General features: G+C 46.1%; 1 protein-coding gene across 11 annotated transcripts in view; it reads left to right on the plus strand.

Annotated features, from left to right (window-relative positions):
- Positions 1-9711, plus strand: part of STAU2 (staufen double-stranded RNA binding protein 2) — a 360539-nt gene extending 350828 nt beyond the window's left edge. For all 11 annotated transcript variants that reach the window (XM_062188357.1, XM_062188348.1, XM_062188355.1 and 8 more), the window contains 2 exons: positions 6981-7069; positions 8197-9711. In XM_062188357.1, coding sequence (XP_062044341.1) covers positions 6981-7069; positions 8197-8290 — 183 coding nt within the window. In that variant the 3' untranslated portion in view covers positions 8291-9711. The remainder of the gene's footprint in view (positions 1-6980; positions 7070-8196) is intronic.
- Positions 9712-20361: the final 10650 nt, after the last annotated feature.

A 20361-nucleotide genomic window follows, 5' to 3' on the forward strand; every position in this document is an offset into this window, starting at 1 on the left:
TCTAATCCACAGTGTGTGGGAAGTGACACAACTTGGGTTGAAGCATCATTCAGGATGTGCCTCATCAAGGAACCCAGGACTCCCCAGGATTAGTTTACATTCATCGCACAGCAAACCGTCTGTACTTAAGGAGTGAGCTGCAGGCTGTAGGAACTGAACATCTTGTTATCTCAGAAAAAAGAAAATGTAGAACTTGCTTCTTAAGCAGCTTTCAAGTGTATTTTCCCGAATGAGGGTTATTTGATTTTTCCCTCACTCCAAACAAAAGTGTCTGTTAATATCATGTAGCATGTTTATAATACACTTTGAGTTTTTAAAACAGCTGGCCTCTAGCAAGTGAACAATTTATTCAGTTAAGTAGTTTAAACATGAGGATTTTGTTGATTTTATCATCTTCTGGACAGGTTTGGAGATGTGCAGTAAAGCATTTTTGTGGACTGTTACATTTTTGTATTTGTTCGCAAGTCCACTGCATTATACGTGGTTCTTTGAAACCACTGCTCTGAAAGCAGTGGACCTCAGTTTGTAAATGGGTCTTCTTCAGTGCATCACCATTATGGCAGGCATTGTGCATAATCCCCCTAGTGTGGACCTTTTGCTACAGAAAGAAAAGCGAACCCATCTCCTTCCATGGAATTCTTTCGTCTGTGAAGTGTCCTTCCTGGGAAAAGAGTGGGTGATGAATTGGGGGTGAAGGTGGGAGAAGGGCCCCTGACTCCTCAGCTGAGCTCATGGCAGGCAATGCAGGAAATGGCTCTAGAATGCTCTGTTAGTTGGAGACACCTGGTCCGCAGCCCCCACAGGTCTCAGCACAGACTGAGCTCATTACTCTCTGTCCATCACAAGCCTTCAGCCTCCTTTCTCGCTCTCTCTCTCTCTCTCTCTCTCTCCCCTTCCTCACTCCCTCCCTCCCTCCCTCCTTTTTTCTCTGTCAGCCTTTCAATAAGAGAAAAAGAAGAAAAGTAGCAGAAATTCAAGTCATCTTGTTTGTGGCCATTGGGCACTTTTAAGTGACAAAGTAGCTACTAAATCACTGAGTTTCAGCCAAATTTACGAGTGTCTCAGGAGCACTGAGTGGAGCCTCCGAAGTCATCCCAGAGCTGTGAGAGAGCTGCAGGTGGAAGTTGTGTGATCCCATGAGATAACGAACCCTTTTCCTAGAACATGGAGATCACTTTCTAATAGAATGAGTTGGGAGGGGTCGTGAGAGTGATTAGAAAATAATGATATTGCAAGCAGCTGTGCCAAAGTTGAGTGGACCGAATGTGTTTCAGTTTGGAGGTGATAAGAGATGGGCTCAGGTTTGTACTTTGGATCCAGATCTCCACTTCGGCACAAGACCAGGAGGATGACACCACATGGGTGGCTGACTCCTCTAGGCTTCTGTTTCTGTATGGGTAGGACCCACCTTGCAGGACTGGGATACCTTGAGGCCAGGCAGGTAAGGGGTGTCCCACGACGTGGTGGAGCGATGCTTACTCAATGGGAGCTTCTCCTGTGTACAAAGGTGGCCGTACATTGTCTTCTTTGTCACTTATAAACTAGAAAGAAGACCTGTCATATGTATAAGCTATTGTATTCAGAGTTATCAGTGAGACTGTGGGCTGAATGAGCTCATCAGATAGATAGGGGAATGTTATTTGGAAGCCTTTAGCATACCTGTGGAGAGAAACAGTCACGCAAGGATTGTGATAATCCGTTGGTGGTATCCAGTGAAAGAGTGCCCTAGCCATTCCAGCCTGTAGGACACCCTTTGCATGGTGACAATCATTTTGACACTGCCCTGGGGACCTGCCTGACATGTGGATAAAATCATCCAGGAGATGTTGCAAGAGCTAAACCAAACCTGCTCCCTCAGCCCTGGCCTTCGCCTTGTCTCTGCCTCTCCCTCTGGATAGAAGAGGGCAGGTGCTGCAGGTGCTTGGACTCAGTAAAGCAGGTTGTTTGGTTCCTGGCATTCAGGCCACAGTAGGAACCAAATATTCCCAAGGCAACCGGTGCAAATGGTCTACAATTAGCTTGCAAATTATTGTGTTAAGTTTCAAAAATTTGGAGGAGGGTTATTATTTTGGCCTTGTTGGGAGTAAAACAGGAGCAGGAAACCTCGGGGCTCTCAGTTTCACTCAAGACTATCACATTGCAAACCTAGATTTCCCAGCACTCAGTGATCTGTGGTAGTCCATCTAGGAAGAAGTTGATAAAAATCAGCATTCCTGCCAAAATTCATTAATAGTATTCAGTTCAATGGGTCAGGACAAAATAGCTGGTCGTTTGTTTAAAACTGTTGAATATGCACAGAACCCCTAAGCTCATGAGCCACACTACAAAGCTGGGGGCTTGGGGAAATAAAGTCAAGATTGGTCTTTGGAGCCTGGGAGTGAGTAGGCCTGGCTCTCAGCACCTCCGATGCACACGAGAGGTAGGACAGCGATGCTCGATGCTCGGGGTGACAAGCCCAGAGAAGTCACACACCCACAGGGCCCTTCTCAGCACAGCCACCCTTAGCACTTCAGGATATAAAAGACCTCAGAGGTCACCTAATCAAATCTGAATAGGAGATTTCCTCTGTGAATCCTTTTATTTGTGGTGGTGGTTGGGGGCGGGGAGGCTGTCCAAAGCGAGGTGAATTTCATTTTCTTTTTTGAAAACAGCCAAACTTCACTGAAGCCAAGTCTACTGAATAAATAAATGATCAGGAGGAACAAAGCACAGATAAGGTGGGGCCATAAAATGACAAAACTGGTTTGCTCATCAGACCCACAGAGCACTTCTGAGAGGTCATTCAGAAACACCCAGAGGAGCACCGCCAAGCCCATCCTCTCCAGGCTGGTGCTGACACTCAGGCCAGGAGCTTTACTGAGACTGTGGTGCTGGCAGGGCTGGTTCCTTCCAGAGTTGTGAGGGATCTGCTCCAGGCCCCTCTCCCGGTTTCTGGGGGTTTCTGCTGGAAATCCTTGCATTCCTTGGCTTCTGCTGCACCACCTGACACTGCCTTCCTCTTCACATGACATCTCCTCTGTGTGTGTGTGTGTGTGTGTGTAAAAACTTCCCCTTTTATAAGGACTTCAGGCAAATTGGATTAGAGGCCCAATTTACTATAGCATGACCTCTGTTTTTTTTTTTTTTTTTTTTTTTTTTTCTTTTTGGACAGGCAGAGTTAGAGAGAGACAGAGAGAAAGGTCTTCCTTCCGTTGGTTCACCCCCCAAATGGCCGCTACAGCCGGCACAGCCGATCCGAAGTCAGGAGCCAGGTGCTTCCTCCTGGTCTCCCATGCGGGTGCAGGGCCCAAACACTTGGGCCATCCTCCACTGTCTTCCAGGCCACAGCAGGGAGCTAGACTGGAAGAGGAGCAGCCGGGACAGAATCTGGTGCCCCAACTGGGACTAGAACCTATGCCGCAGGAGGAGGATTAGCCTAGTGAGCTGCGGCGCGGGCCATGACCTCTGTTAACTAATTACATCTACAACAACCCTAACTCCAAATAAGATCACATTCTGAGGCATGGGGGTAGGGGTGAAGACTGCAACATACGGATTTTAGGGAACACGCTTCAACTCGTCTCAGTATCCTAGAGGGAGAGTCACGGTGCTCCCACAGCCTGCACCAGCTGCTGTATAGCACGAGCATGGGCCAAGGTCAGGAGAGCTGGGATGGGGACATTGACCTTCTCGCTGCAGGACTCCAGGTGTAGAGGTAATTTTACATCCAGAGATTGAGCACAGCGTCCTCCCTGTCCAGGGAGCCCAGGCTAGGACTGCAACACGCACATCCAAACTAGGGAGCCCAGATAGGAAAAGATACAAAAGGAAGTTATTAAAATAACCTAAAGAAAAAGAAGGTTCATATTGTCACTTTTATTTGGATATTGGAGTTATGATTTTTAACTGTTTTATTATTTAAAAAATTACTTATTTATTTAGATGAGAGGCAGAGAGATAGATGGAGCATAGAGAAAGAGAGATCTCTAATTTATTGGTTTTCTCCCCAAATGCTGGCAACAGTCAGAGCTAGGCTTGGCCAAAGCCAAGAATCAGGAATTCAATCTGAGTCTCCCATGTGAGTGGTGGGGATCCAAGTACTTGAGCCATCACCTGCTGCCTCCCAGGGTGGCCATTCGCAGGAAGCTGAAGTGAGAAGCTACAGCTGAAAATTGACACCGCATACTCCAATGCAGGATTCAGGTGTCTTAACTGGCAACTTGACCTAGACCAAACACCTGCCCCAGGAGTTACGATTTAAAATCAAAAAAGGCAGGGGCAGGCATTTGGCATGGTTAAGCCACCTCTTGGGACACAAGCATTCCACATCACAGTGCCTGGGTTGGAGTTCCAGCTGTGCTCCCAATTTCAACTTCCTGCTAATGCCCAGCCTGGGAGGCAGCAGGTGATGGTCTAAGTACTTGGGTCCTGCCACACACATGAGAGCCATGGTTTGAGTTTCAGGCCCTGGCTTCAGCCTGATCCACTCCTGGCCATCATGGGCATTTGGGTATTGAACCAGCAAATGGAAGATCTCTTTTTGTCTCTGTTTCTCTGCCTCTGAAGTAAATAATAAAATTTAGGAAACAATAATAAAATAAAAGCAAATCAGCCAACAGACAAAATCCCAGAAAGACCAAGAGAAAAGGGAGAAAATATTTCCAGTGTTGCACTAAAACTACCCATGGATGGTTTGTGGCAGTTTTATTCATAAGCACCAAAAACTGGAAATAATCAGCAAGTCTCTCAATAAATGAATGGATAAACACACTGTGGTACATCCATGCAATGGAATATTGTCCAACAATGGAAAGAAGTGAGCTGTCAAGCCACAAAAAAGACACGGAAAAGCCTTAAATGCACACTGCCAAGTAAAAGAAGCCAGTGTGAAAAGACTACACACTATGTTTCCGGCTATGACGGTTTGCAAATGGCAAACTATGGAGCCAGTCCAAAGATGGGTGGTTGCCAGGGCTTAGGGGAGGGAGGGAAGAACAGGCGGAGCACAGAAAATTTCTAGGGCAGTGAAACTACTCTGTATGATCGCCTGATGGTGGACATGTTTGTCCAAACTCATAAAACAGACAACACAAAGAGTGAAGCTTAATGTAAGCTGTGAACTTCAGTTACTGATAAGGTTGCAACATTTGCTAATCACTTATAGCCAATGTACCATTACCAATGCAAGTGGTTAATAAAAGGGGACACCATGCTTGGAGAATGGAGAAGTAAGGAGTAGATGGAAACTGTGTACTAGCTGCTCAATTTTTCTGTAAACACAAAATTGCTGTTAAAAAATAATCCACTGGAGGAGGGCATCATGGTGTAGCAGGTTGCGCTGCCTCTTGGGATGCCTGTGTCCCATCTCAGACTGTTGATTTGAGTCCCAGCTATTCCACTTCTGCTCCAGCTCCCTGCTAATGCCTAGGAGATGGACCAGGTACTTGGTGGATGGACCAGGTACCTGGGTCCCTGTCACCCATGTAGGAGACCTGAGTGGAATTTTGGGCTCCTGGCTTTGGCCTGGCCTAGCCCAGGCTGTTGCAGGCATTTGGGGGAATAAGCCAGTGAATGGGAGATCTCTGCTTCTCTCTGTGTGTCTCTCCCTCTCTGACACTCTGCCTTTAAATAAGCAAGTACTTCTTTAAAAAAGTCTATTAGCTTAAAAATCAAACTTGAAAAATACATTCTGAGTAAAGACATTGACATGAAATCCTGCACTCAGCAATGCAGAAGGAGCCTCCGCAGATAAAAGTTTGCAAGGGTTAGCTCTTTTTCAAAGGCAGCTGAGAAGACACAGATGACCCAAGTGTGAAGCAGCAGGATTCTGTGAGATTCAAACAACGCTGGCTGCTCACACCTATCTCAGACACCACACAGCCCCTCCGTGGGGCTCAGAAGCCATGGGGTGGGGGTGGGGAAGAAGAACCAAATTCTTATTCAAAGAAATAACAATTTGGACCGTGCACAAGAGTGTCAACAAGTTATGTAGATCTTATCAGCCTCGCATTTTTGGTGCCTCCCAGCTATCCAGCTAGGCTCCACCAGCCTGTCAACACCCTTCAGCATCCCACGCCTCCCTGGCCTATCAACACTGTTGATAGAGCCCCCAGGAGCCCCATCTCTCTCTCTCCCCCCCTTGGGATCCCCGCATACCATCCCCTCGCAGTGCACCAGGACCTCTCCCTCTGCTTGACTTGGTTGGAGCTCCCCAAAACCCCCCGGGAGCCCCATCTCTCTCTCTCCCCCCCGCTTTGGGATCCCCACATACCATCCCCTCGCAGTGCACCAGGACCTCTCCCTCTGCTTGACTTGGTTGGAGCTCAGTGCCTAAGCAATTAAACAATACCTTCACACTAACTCGGGGAACCAGAATGTGACGCGTTCCCATCCGAAGGAAGAGAATGTACAGTTTCAGTGGTGTGAGGCGAACTTTTAAGCAAGGCCAACACGGGAACATTTTAAGCTTATATTGGATATTTCCACATTTGCAGATGGAATATCAGGCTTTTACAAAGTTAGGGATGAGGGATAAGGCTCTCTGAGATTGTCTACCACCTCCTCTCTCCTCCCCCACCAAAGCAAAGCCTTCACAGTTCTGGTCATGTAATACGAGGGTACTTCAAGAAGCTCATGGAAAATGGAATGAAAGATAAGTTTATTTTAGTGCAGAAATATTTGGGGACCCGTGTGTAGTTTTTTCATGATACAGATTTTTCATAAACGTCTCGAGGTATCCCTTGTAGACATGAATTTCAGGTGTTTGCACCAAAATATAAATCTTTTAGATTTGCTTTTCTGCAAACTTTTTGGAGTACCTTTGTATACAGTGCTCCCTTGTAACAGCTTTTCACATGTAATTTTGCTAAGTGATGCAAAAAAGCATTTATTTAGACTAATGAAAGGGAGTGGTTATGTCTGAGGTGTGGTTTTTCTTTACAATTCTGTGTTCATTACATGAAACTCAGTGAACGCCTCTCCTTGTTTGATTTCACTTTTAGGCAGCTCTAAGTGCCTTGAAACAGTTTTCTGAACAAGGATTGGATCCAATCGATGGGGCAATGACTATTGAAAAAGGTTCTCTTGAAAAGTGAGTAAATCCTCTGGCACATTCTTACATTTGTTGCATTTTGTAACTGTACAAAAGCCATGACCTGGATAAAAAAAAAAAAAAAAATAAGGTAAAACATCCAGACAATCATATCTCCATCTTACAAAGTTACTCATAATACAGTTCGTGTCCATCCATGAGAAATAGCATAGAGGGTCCCGTTCACCTCCTGCACATCTGTGACAGTTGTAACCTACTCATTCATCGTGATTCCTGCAGTGCAATGCCTTTGTCTGAGATATTCATGGGTTCTGTCGACTATGGAGAGTTGCAAATCTTAGGAAAGATGGTTTTTTTACTTTATACTATTGCGCATTCTCTAGCTGGACCATTTCCTGAGGTTGAAGATTTTCTCTCACATCCCTGCTAAGTCGTGGGTACAACTGAAAGAAAAGCAGAAGAGGCTGAAAGAAGGCGGCATTTGGCTTTTCACGTTGTTTTATGAAACACGAGCAGACAAGGCCACAAAAGCTCCCAGGGGCTGCAAAGGCAAAACTGTGGCTGTGACAATTATTTCTGAAGTTCAGTGCGTAGCTCTTGCCTGAGGCTTGAACGTGCAGTCTCAGAGAAGGCACTGGATTTGGGGTCTCTCTAGAGACACAGTTCATGCTCACGAGATGGAAAGCCATTGTATTCACACAGTGGAAACCAAACTCTTTCAAAGCAGTAATAATAGCAGGTGAGCTCTCAGAGCACACAGAGGAGACATTTTTAGAATTTAAAGACATAGGTAACTCAGGGGGTAAAAGTGAGCTAATGCCGACCCTTCAGTTAAAGGAGCATACCAAAAGCAAACCAAAACCAAAACAAAACAAAGCAGGATTTGGTCATTACATTTAGAAGGTGAGCGCGTGAGAAGAAAACATTTGGTAAACAGACACAGCATTTTAAGTTGTCTATAGATTGGCAACCATTTATAAGCTAATTTAATCAGAAACATTTCCACATGATCTCATCAGTAGACTATCTGAACATAAATATTGTTGTTTCACTTTAAAATGTCACTTTTGTGGTGACCTTTGAATCCCGTGTGCCATCTGCTAATAAACATGTCTGAAGATGTGCAACCCCAGAGCTCAGCTCTTGTTAATGTATTAATCTTTCAGACAAGTCAAGCATCTGCGAGAGAAAGCGGACAATAACCAGGCACACCCGGGCTCCATCGCCCAGGACTGCAAGAAATCAAAGTCAGCCATCTAGCAGCTCCCAGGACCCATGGCTACCACCGCATCCTTATAAACCTGTCAGCACGCATGGGGGTGTCTGCGTTCAAGGAAATGAATGACTGATACCATTCTTTGAGTCTTATGTGAAGACAACACTATTCTAACACGAGAGATAATATACATGGTCCTGTTTATTCAACTGGGGGAAAATAAAACTTGGAGCATTTCCCTTGGAAGTGGAGATCAGATCGTAACTCATTCGCCCAGGGGCAGCAGAAATCTGATCCCGCTACTGGAGCTTGAAATAACAATTAATGGAAAGTGTTAGAAACAGAGCTAACATTTTCAGATGATTAATAGAGAAGTTGGGTTTGATTCTGTTGTTCTGATTGTTTTGGTCGTGCCACTTGTGTTCAGTTATAATTCTCTCTCTCTCTCTCTCCCTCTCCCTCTCCCGCTCCCTCGCTCCCTCTTTTTCTCTCGTTTTAAATAATGCTTGACAATTTGAAAATTAACCAATGACGTGCTGTGGAATGTGATGGTTGTTGTCTTCATATAGAGTCGCACAGTTTCTCTTTTTATGCAAATCTTCGTAATCCTCATCCTGTATCAATATGAGTAACTTTAAGGTGCACTACGCAAAGATGTATGCAAACATGTTTTAAATCAGGTCAGATATTTGATGAAAAGTATGACATGATGTTAGGGACAACTAGTTTCAATAGACTCCAGGAATTTGAGAAGCAAAACAAAGCCCTTGTGGGTGTTGCTTTCCATGATTCCATTAGCAGCCAGGGGGGCGTCTTGCCCCCGGCCCATCATGTTCCTGGGTTCCGCTCTGTCGTGCAGGTCGCGCCCGCCCTCATCTGTGTGTTGTGGCCACTCCCTGTTTGCATCCAGAGTGTGTTTCTAACGGCCTTGGGGTCAGAAGAGACCATGTCCATGGCGGGGAAGCCTGCTGGAGGAGCTTCTAGCCAGCCTCACTCTGGGCCAGCATGTTGGATTCCAGCTTGGGGCAAATGCAGTAAAAAAAAACAAAAAAAAATGTGATCGGTTTCTGTGTGCAGTGTTGTTTTTGTTGTTGTTTCGCTCCCTGGCTCTCATCTTTTACGTACCACCTCAGTGAAACCCGTCTGAGAGGCCACCACCCGGCTAGTCATCCTGCCCAGCAGTGGCATCAGAGAAGCGGGCTATGTGTGCGAAACTGCAGAGCCGCCTCCCGGTGACTCGCAGGCAGTCCCGTGCCTGGCCAGCCCACGTCATCTCATTGTTCAGGCTTTCTCCTTATTGATTTGCAGATGTTGTGCAATGAGAAAACATGGTATGGTCTAACTGCTCTGGCCCAATGTGACAATAGGAATGGAATATAATTATGTAAGATTTCACAAGCAAAACCACCACAAATCATGATCTGGCTGAGTCACACGCGACTGGAGAATAAACAAATAGCAACATAAGGAAATAACTCTTGGCTTGTGTTTAATGATTCCCATGTGAGGACGGCTGTCGGTATTGGGAGGGCTGGGTGCTCTGGGAGGAAACGGGTTTGGTTACAGAAAGCTGGGTCCTTGTAGAAAGAACAGCACATTGGGGAAGTTGGGGTTCAGGTGGGTCACCTGGATTGAAGCATAGTCCTATTGCCTAACCCATAGGTGTAGAGGGCTCTAAATCGTTCCCTTAGACAGCAACAGATCTTCATTCTGCTAGGCCTTCAGTACCTGAAGCTTCGCCCCGCACATGAGGTGCAGGGCCAACTCAGGCAGGCTCACTGAAGTGCACCTCGGTTTACCCAACACAAGCAGCCCCACCGCCTTCTGCCGCTGACTTCCAGCTAGCCGAAGTGGGCCGGGCTGTGGGGGAGCGGTGAGCTCAGGGAAGAAATAAGGCTCGTGGGTTCTCATGACACAAATATCTGAAGCATCTGTCTCACATGAAGTCATTCTCCTAACTGATAGATCCCTGAACTCAAAAGAGTGGTAGTGTGGGTCGGGGGTGGGGGTGGGGGGGAGTTCAGCGGAGTGGGAATCTGCAAAGGCTCTCAAGGGTAGCCCTCCCCCCAGGATTCCAAACCCAGCCCCTCTACCTGCCCCAAGGGCCCAGGAAGGGCTTCAGATGCTCTCCCCTGCCGCCCCCACCTCCCCAAAGCAGCACTTCCATGGGGTGTTCTTTGGGGCTGCATTACCAATGCAAATGATGGGTGGCCTGCCGTGCCTGGCAGGGACCCATTCCAAAGCGCAAGGTTATATATCATTAGAGGGGAAACCATTAAGTAGATTTATTGAAAGAATGTTTCTTCGGCACAAGGAGATCTTTTTGATGAAAAATGGAACTCATTATTCTTGAAAGGACACAGATTGACTTATCTCCTTTATCAATTACAGTGTCTGCTTTCAGCTTTTCTCAATCAGCACAGCTTTGTCGTCACTTCCCTGTGCTGAGGCCAATGTGTTTTATGGAAAAGGTTTGTTTTTACATTTTAATTGGAAATATAATATTGCCCTTTGGAACTCTGACCATCCTTTCCAGTCCAACCCGCCAGAGATCAATGGTGAGACACCACCTCTCAGGCTGGGACAGACATGCCTCCCCTTCCCTGGGCTGACCCCTCTGCTCTCCAACAAACATTCTCAGTTGTGATTTTTCTTAACAGCTTCAACCAATTTCATGCCCCGTAAAATAAAAATAGACTAATGAAAAACTTGTCTTAGAGCATTTCAGGACTCCTAGTAACTTTGAAATGTGGTCCAGACCAACTGACCGGGCTTTCAGTCTTCCTGTGGGTGACTTATCACCATATCTTGCCCAGAGTTTGGTTTGGACCTCTTCAGTTCCAGAGGCCACTTGTTCCCATTGTGGCCAAGAATGCTAGAGGACCTCATGGTTCTGCAGGCAGAGCTGACAGGTCATTCGTGGTGAAATCAAGCGAGAATTTGTCTTTGGGTCTTGCGTAGTCTAACCCACCATGATGTGGGCACCTGCTAACTGTGTAAAGACACACAGAGTGAATGAACACACGGATGATTTATCATGCAACACCTGGGGGAGAAATACATGTTAAACCTCACTGCCTACATGACACAGAGTAGGCACTCAGGATAATGGACGGCATTACCGTTGATAAGATCATTGTACCTTCCCGCCAGGACCACTTATCTTCAATAAGGACATGGTAACTCCAAAAAACTCGCACTGACTTTAGAGGACTTTGGGATCCATGGAGCTATCCTTTCCCCATCTTCTCACTTCTGTGTATGTATTCCTTCCCTACGCTAGCAGATTTAATTTCAGTTTGCATCTCCAGATGCATTCCTGTATTTCCACAATCAAAGCAAAGTCTTCCTTGGACCTGCTCAGACTCAGCTGTCTGTTTCTGGCAGACGTCACCCAATTGCCATCTGCCCCTGTAAGAGTCATTTAAAAGTTGCCTCATTTGGGGAAGCTGTGCTCTTACCTTCTGACCTCTTTACAGAAGCGAGACTTCTGTGTATCCTCCTGACTGTACATCCCCAGCACACTCCGATGTGTGCTAGGAGTTCGGAAAATAACTGAACAAACAAAACAACTCAGCCTAGAGAGTCTGTACTCTTGCTGGTGGGAAAGAAAGACAAGGAAATGAGCCCAGAGCACAGGGCGTGGGCCATCTGTGTTTGAGGCTACTGTGCAGTTCACTTGCTGGTCTCCTTTGGTGAGCCACTTACTCATTCCCTCACTCATCCTGTGTTTGGGGCTCCATACTCGACTCTCTGGTGAGATAGTGAAAAAAGTCCTGTTTCGTTGCAAGGAAGTTTTACTCTCGTCTGTCTTATGTCAGCCCAGACATCGGCTGTGCTGATGCTTCTGCTTGGGTACTAGGTTTAAAGTCCTTTAAGGTCACCAGCACTCAGGATGCCAGTCAACTCAGTTTACTCCTCATCATTTCTCTTGGCCCAGGAATAGTGCTCACCTTAAAATAATTATTGCTCAATAAGTGTCTGTGGAATAAATAAAACACCCAAAGAATTCTGCCACGATAGAGTCATCAGATTAAGCAGGTCAGTGGTGGCCTGTCTACATGGCCAGAGAAGTTTGGCCTTCTGGACAGAGCCTGCGAATACATTTCTAGTTCTAGATCTGTTAGCATGCAGCACGGTGGCAGTTATTTTGCGTCTTCCTGTTTCAGCTTTTCATACAAAAACTGGGGATAAGAATATGCAGGAGTGTTGGTCTATTTTGAAACGAGTTGTGAAGTTAGAAGCAGTATTCCAGTTCAAGTCAGTGAATATTAAGGAAAGAGCAGTGGTCTATGAGCCAAGAGTCGAGGGGCCTGGTTCAGACACAGATGTGACCTTGGCAAGAGATGTAGCCTCCCCGGGCGTCAGCTTCCCCCTGTGTTAAGTTGGCCCTGGGAGCTCTGCAGCTCCAGACTCCTCTTCCTGTTGGTACCTCTTGAAGTATTAGTAGTGGAATGTTTCTATCCAAATGTGTCTCTAATATTTGTGACTGTTTAATCAAATACTTGGAAGGGGAATACCACTCACGTGAATTAAGGATTCTTTCAGTTGCAAGTTCTAAAAATCTACTCGAGCAGCAAAGGGAAATTTATAAAGTCAGAGCGGTGGCTCACAGAGCCTTAGGGCAGGACTGGAGCCAGGAAGACAAAGGCTGCAGGGAAACAGGAAGTGCGCCTCTCTCAGCGCCCCATCCTTCTCTCTCTCTCCAAACCAAGTCCTGCTTCTCAAGTACACACAGTAGAGAACATGACTACCGACAGAACCCAAGATTACAGCCACCTCAGGAAACACTACGTCCCTCGGACTTCATTTCCAGACTCTCAGGAGGGAGCCCCTGATGGGCCCACACCCTACAAATCGATGTCCCAAGTCTGCCCCTATGGAGCAAGACAGGTCGTCATCAGAGAAGAGAGTCACTGCTTTGGGAGACAACTCAGTGGACATCTGCCTCGACTCCTTACCGCATTTATCAGGGCCACGGTTCATTACAATCATGTGCCAAGTATTGCTTTCTCACTTTGAACGTAGTAAACAGTGAAGCTTAAATAACAGAGTAACATACTCCCAGATGTCATAGATTGGTCTCAGGTTTGTGAAGGCTGTAGTGTTTTGTTTGGTTTTGCTTAATCCTTTCAGTCTTGAGTTTCAAGGGCCTGATGAAGCACAAAATTCCTAAATGAGTCATAAAACTACCTAGAATAAAAAAACTTTCCAGTGATCCCAAATTACTGTATTTCAAATAAGCCTCTTTCTGTTCAACATACACAAGTAATGACAAAAACATTTAGGCAGCAGAGTCATCATTGTCTTCAATGATGTCTATCAATCAGAAGGCTAGGCTCGCTCACCTGCTTTTGTTATCCTGAGTGTATTTTATTTTTAAAAAATGTATTTATTTATTTGAAAGCCAAAGTTAAGAGAAAGAGGGAGAGACAGAGAGATCTTCCATCTGCTGGGTCACTCCCCAGATGACCACAACAGCTAGTGCTGGACCAGGCTAAGCCAGGAGCCTGGAGGTCCCTCCGGGTCTCCCACATGGGTGGCATGGACCCAAGCACTTGGGCCATTGTTCTGCTGCTTTCCCAAGCACATTAGCAGGGAGCTGGATCAGAAGTGGAGCAGCCAAGATTCACATGGGATGCTGGCATTGTAGGCTGCAGTTTAATCCACCGTGCCACAGAGCCGCAAGAGACCCTCTGCTTTCTTCATCTACAGTTGGGAGGTATGAAGGCAACCTTGGTCTCATTTTCTTTGGAATTTTGGTCATAAGTTATCAAGAAAGCCTCCAGAAGGAAGACTTGGTTATTTGAGTTGGTGGCAGAGGGCACATCATAAACAGAACCAAAAATTAGATTAAAAACTAAAGGGATAGAGGAAGCCACGCTGCCATGAGAGAATGAGGGGAATGAGAAATTCTAGAGAAAGCATTTGTGGGCGGAATAGACTGAATGTTCCCTACAGTAAGTCTTTTTGTTAAGATTTATTTATTTATTTGAAAAGCAGAGTTACAGAGAAGCAGAGGCACAGAGAGAGAGAGAGAGAGAGAGAGAAAGGTCTTACATTCTCTGGTTCACTCCCCAGATGGCTGCAATGGCTGGAGCTGCACCAATCTGAAGCCAGGAGCCAGGAGCTTCTTCTGGGTCTCCCATGTGGATGCAGGGGCCCAAGGACTTGGGCCATCTTCTGCTGCTTTCCCAGTCCATAGCAGAGAGCTGGATTGAAAGTGGAGCAGCTGGGACTTGAACCGGTGCCCATATGGGATGCCAGCACTGCAGTCAGCAGCTTTACCTGCTACGCCACAGCACCAGCCCCCTACAATAAGTCTTCAAAAGTCTTTTCCTCAGCTTCAGGATTGAGGAGTCAAAACCTTTTATTTCCCAGGGTGGGTATTTGGCCTAGTAGTCAAGACTTTGCTTGGGATGCTATCCCATAGCAGAGGGCCTGGGTTCTTGAGTCACGGCCCCGCTCCTGATTCCAGTGTCCTGCTGAGGTGTACCCTGAGAGGCAGCAGGTGGTGGCTCAGGTAGTATAGTTGGGTCTGTACTATCCATCTCGTAGACCCAGATTGCGTTCCTGGCTGCTGACTTTATTCCTACCTGGCCCTAGCTGTAGTAGGCATTTCAGATTGAAGATTTTTCTTTCTCTCTGTGTCCCTCCCTGCTTCTCAAATAAATAAATAAACAAATAAATGAAAATGAAAATAGAAAACCTTCCATCTCTTCTTGAGCCTGCCTCTAAGCTTTTTACCTGGGTAGCAGTTTTGACATTTGGCCACTGAAAATTCCTTTCTTTAAGTGCAGGGAAAAAGACTAATTCCCTTTTCACCAACTCATGATGATAAATGTGCTCCCAAGTTTGGCAAAGGCCAGGCTTGGAGATGAACCTCAAGGAGAATTTTGCTGATGGCTGATCTCCGATAAGAATCTGTTTTGTTCTGTTTGTTTTCCCTTGGAGCCTCTGTTGCTTCCACAGTCATCACAACACAACGTTTGACGACAGCTGTTGGTGCTATCAGCTCCACTACAGTTAATGCTTCTATCTTAGTCAAGACAAGTAGCCTGAAAATGTCTGGCCAAGCACGTCTTGAGTTCTTGCTTCTGACTTTAGCCAAATCCTACTCCACCCATCAGTGAACATGGATTGTGCCTCCATCCTGGACTTAAGTCATTGCAGGGAACCAAACGAAGCCTGGAGTAAGGTCTCTACCCTCAAAGGCTTCCAGCAACTGGGAGGATGAAATGGCAACAATACTGAGAGGATATACAGGGAGATGAAAACAGATGCATGGACTAGGAATTGACTTCTGCTTCTTGCACTCCCACAGTGCTTATTAGAAGCATCATGGGGAAACTTGGGCTCATTTCCTAGGTTTTAATATTGAAAAGAATGTCTATCCTGGATTCTTGCTTTTTTAAAAAAAAGATTCATTTTTATTTATTTGAAAGAGTTAGAGAGAGAGAGAGAGAGAGAGAGAGATCTTCCATCTGCTGGTTCACTCCCCAAATGGCTGCAATGGCTGGGGCTGTGCCAGGCGGAAGCTTAGGAGTCTGGAGCTTCTTCTGCATCTGTCATGTAGGTGGAGGAAGCCAAGCACTTGGGCCATCTTCTACTGCTTTCCCAGGTGCATTAGCAGGGAGCTGGATCAGAAAGTGGGGCAGCTGGGACTCGAACTGGCACCCATATGGGATACTGGCACCACAGGCAGTGGCTTAACCTGCTATGCCATAATATAGGCCCCTCCTGTTTTATTAATCTGAAGACCTAGGCTAGCCAATCTATAATTGGGCTGTTGCAAGAATCACATCTGCATGTTTCTTTTTTCTAGGATAAAGCCGAGTGACAGCTGAGGTTTTATGAACTTGCATCCTCTCCATAATTGCCACTCTCACCAGCAACAATCTTCCAAACTACCAATGCACACTCCTTACCCAACTTTTACAAAGTAGTGTAGGTATGGCTAAGAGTTGGGATTCCAGAGTCAGATTTCCCAGGCTCAACTATTGGCTTCAGACTAACTCCCACAATGTGTTTAAGTAAGTTACCTCAATTTCTCAAAATTCACTTTTCTAGCTATACAATGAGAATGGCTGTGCTGCTATATGGATTAAATAAATTAACTTTATGAGTTAATACACCTAAAGTGTTTTGAACTGTATGTGGCACAGAGTAAGCACTCAATAAACGTGAGTTATGACTGACCAAAAGTCAATCGATGAATTAATCGATAATTATTGATCAACTACCGTGTGCCAGAAGATGCTGAGAAGAAAAAAGGACAGAGATGTGTAAGACACAGCCCTGTTTTCATCCTGGAATTTTGGTTTCTCAAAAATGATTATATAACATGTACAGAAGTAAATGTGCCCCAAACTGAATGTTCTCAGAGAACTTATCAGACAATATTTCCGACAAAGGGATCCCACACTCCCTATACCTCCTACTCTAGCTTTTCCTTTCAGCTCCTTGGGGAGGCAGGGGACTATGGTAGAAGAAACCATCAGTGACTCAGGAAGGTAAGCATAGCCGCCAAAGTCATAGAAACTAAGGCTGGTGAGACGCCTCTAAAATCTCAGGCCAAAGTCGTACTGGACCTTTGTTAGTATATGTCTCTAAGAGGTAAAGGCAAAGAATTGTCAATAGCCCAGTTCTTTCTGGCTAGTACAGGGAAGGCTGCTTAATTATTCCTTCTGATATATCTGATTAGAAATCGTGTTACCACTATAACAACCCTTTTATATTAGTTCTTAGTACACCACCCCAAGAAAGAGAAGTTGAGACACAGTAAATCTCACATAGTGGGCAACAAAAATTTATTTACAGCAGGATTGAGGTAATCAGGGTCTGAATGAGGACAATGGTCCTAGGGAGGGAGAACAGGAAGGCTTGGAGGTATAAAGAAGGCAGGCCTCAATCACCATGTGTACGTAAGGGTGGGATGGGGAAGGACACTAGGCTGGCGCAAGGGCAAGCAACAGTGCCCTTCACTAAGACAGGAAACACAGGAAGAACAAGCTGACTCTAGTTGAGTCTGCCTAGCCTGTGGGACATCCAAGAGAAGATCTCCAGTTGTCAACTGGGGATGTAGTCTTGAAGATCAGGAGAGACATTGAAGATGAAGAGAAGGTATTTGTGAGCACCTGCATGGCTATTGGTAGTGAATTAACAACATTCCCTGGGTAGGCCCTGAAGAATTAGGGAAGAGCAAAAGGCGAAGAACAAGACCCGGGAAGCACTAACATTAAGGGATGGGCTGAGAAGAGCTTATGATGGGATCTGAGAAGGAATTGGAGTAGGAAGAAGGTGAGGATGGTCAGGAGATGCCAACTGCCACAGTAAGGAAGTGAGTGATCAAGGAAAGGTGGAAGAGAGAGCATCAGATGGCAGCAAGAGGTCGTGGATGCCCTTAACAGTCCTGTTCAGGACAGAGAGGAGAATGCAAGGAAGGAGACCTGACTCTGGATGAGCTGGACATCTCTTCCAGCAAGTCCCTAAGCCCATTGTTACATATTCTAGTGCCCTGGATAGAAGGGTCATCAGTTGACACAGATTTTCTAGAGTTCAATGTGGCAACGTGGATCCCCGTATTTAGTGAAGAAATGATGTTGCTGTCAGGGATCTGCCCTCACCATCCAGAGACAGCACCTGCTCTGATGCTGTTGGGGAAGCAGACAGAGCTGGTGGTGTGGGATCTTGAAAAATAAGGAGTTTCACAGCAGCATCCTCCCTGGAGACGTGTGACTGGGGAGTATGTTGCCTGCTCCTGAAGATGGAAACTGCTAACAACTGTCGGATACCCAGACTGTGGGTGCTGCCCCATAGATGTGCTCTGAGTTAGAGGCCCCTGCCCACCTTGGCAATAAGTTGTCCTGTACTCAGGGGAGCAGGTGATCTTATCCCTGCCTGTTTAATTTGCCTTCTGAAGGTAGGGCTCCCACTCCAAGGGAAGAGCTATGAAGCAGGGGGCTTTTAACTCCATTAGTTGTCAGCCTCGTGGAGGCAACCTCAGCATGGGCTGCGTAGATTATGAGGCTAGGGATTGTGTGGGCACAGAACAGGACACATTGTCTTATATGGAAAGGCTATTAGGTGATTGTGGTGGATTGAGGGTGGCCGTAAATGACCACTCTTCCCATGAAGAAGTGGGGTTTATTTCCCCTCTCCTTGGATTGGGGCTGGCCCTGGAACTGCTAAATCAGTAGAACCTGTCAGAACCAATATCATGCCCATTTCAGGCCTCGCCTTCTGGATCTAGCTTCTTGTTTCCTCTCCCTGGGGCCACTCCTCCTTCTGGCTCTCACCTTGGGAGCCCAGCCACCATGCTGTGAGAAGCCCCGGCCACATGAAGAAGCCATATGTGGACACTTTGTTCAATAACCTCAAATGTGCTCCAAACCTACAGCCAGCATCAGCTGCCAGCCGTGTGAGTGGGCCGTTTTGGATGTTCTAGAGGACCTCGGCCACAGCCAACATCACATGGAGCAGAAATACCACCCAGCTGAGCCCAGTCAATCCACAGATTTGTGAGAAAAAAATACAAGAGTTGCTGTTTTTGGACATTAGGTTTGGGAATGATTTGTTGCACAGCAGTAGATAATGAGAATAGTTTTCATTCATACTTTCCACACAACTTTAACCTAATTGCTAGAGTAAACTGACAAAAGTGAACCTTAAATTACCCATTGGCTTCCATCTCCACTGCAGAAAACCATTCCCACAACTCCTTTCAACATGTGAAAGAGGCTTGGAATTCCTTTGGCCTCTCTCTATTCTTGTTGTAGCTGCATCCCATGGAGTGAATATCTCAGGTATGGGATGCAGGCACAGAGGAACTGGAAAAACAGAAGAGGGGCCTTTTCCAAATGAGTTAGTTGAGCCACTTGGGTTTGGAACCAATTTTACACAGATGGCTAAACACAACTCAGTAACCATTTTTGAGGTCAGTCTCTATAGGAAAGTACCAGGTGCCAAGACTAGGTGAGCCCAGATGGCTGCATTCCCACCCCTTCTTGCATGGAAGGCTCATTCTGGGGACACAATATGACTCCTGATCACATTATGCATGTGGTTTTGGCTTTGTTCCAACCTCACTGATTCCAGCCTCTGCAGCCTCCCAAGCACTATGTGCCCTGCTCAGCCCTGAAGTCTGCTCTAATCCCCCTCAAAGTCTCAGCCATCAGCTCCACCAGGATGGGACCATGACTTACTTTGGATTCTGGGCTCTCCTTGGCAAGTCAGGACAAAAAGACAAAAACCTGAAGCTCCTTTCTCTTTTTTCATGGGAGCCCAGAGAAGAGACCAGATCTCTAGGAGAATGTGGTCCTAGGACCAGGGCTTTGAGCTTGAAATGAGAATGCCTTCAAAAGTTCTAATTCAATTACCCTTGCCCAAATTCCACTTTTCCTGCTGGGTTGTGATAATGGTTCAACGCAAGTGAACTCATTTATAACAGACAAATTTGCTTAATGCTCACACTATTGTTACAACACTTCCCATTTCAGACTTAAAGGAATTGCAGCATGTTGGTTGTATTGTTTTTATACTGTCTGGAATATAAATGATAGCAGGAAGACCCTATTACTAGGGAAAAATAAAATTAAACAAGGTGGTCTGGGGTGAGTTATGCTGTTATGGAATTAATTTCACATATAGATTTGGATGATCTCATAAACTGTTCTTTAGGTTGGCAATTTCACCCTCGCCTGCTAGATTGAATTATTTCCTCGTAATTCAGACCCCCTGCCTAGTCTGTAACCAAGAACACCTTGTGTGTCTTGGCTGGCATGAGCAGTAGAAGACAGATATCTCCAACTGTCTGTGAGCTGTGGGCACTGAGCTCAGCCGCTCGTGCCTGAGGGACAATTGGAGACATTGTTCAGGGTGCATTGTTGCAATATTAGGTGGTGGTGGGGTGGGGGTGGGGTGAGACATAGGTGGGAGGGAACCCCTTGAGCACTGTACCTGCCAGGTTGTTAAGACTACAAGGTCTGTTTCTGACTGGTGAGCTCAACACCCATCAAACAATGGGATTCTCCAAAACTCTGCAGCCTCTCAGAAAGACAATGGTCCTGTGACCAAGCAGGCAGAGCCTAGCCTGCCATGGCTTCTGAGATCCCTT

Source organism: Lepus europaeus, chromosome 4, assembly GCF_033115175.1.
Source record: "Lepus europaeus isolate LE1 chromosome 4, mLepTim1.pri, whole genome shotgun sequence".
Taxonomy (NCBI): Eukaryota; Metazoa; Chordata; class Mammalia; order Lagomorpha; family Leporidae; genus Lepus; species Lepus europaeus.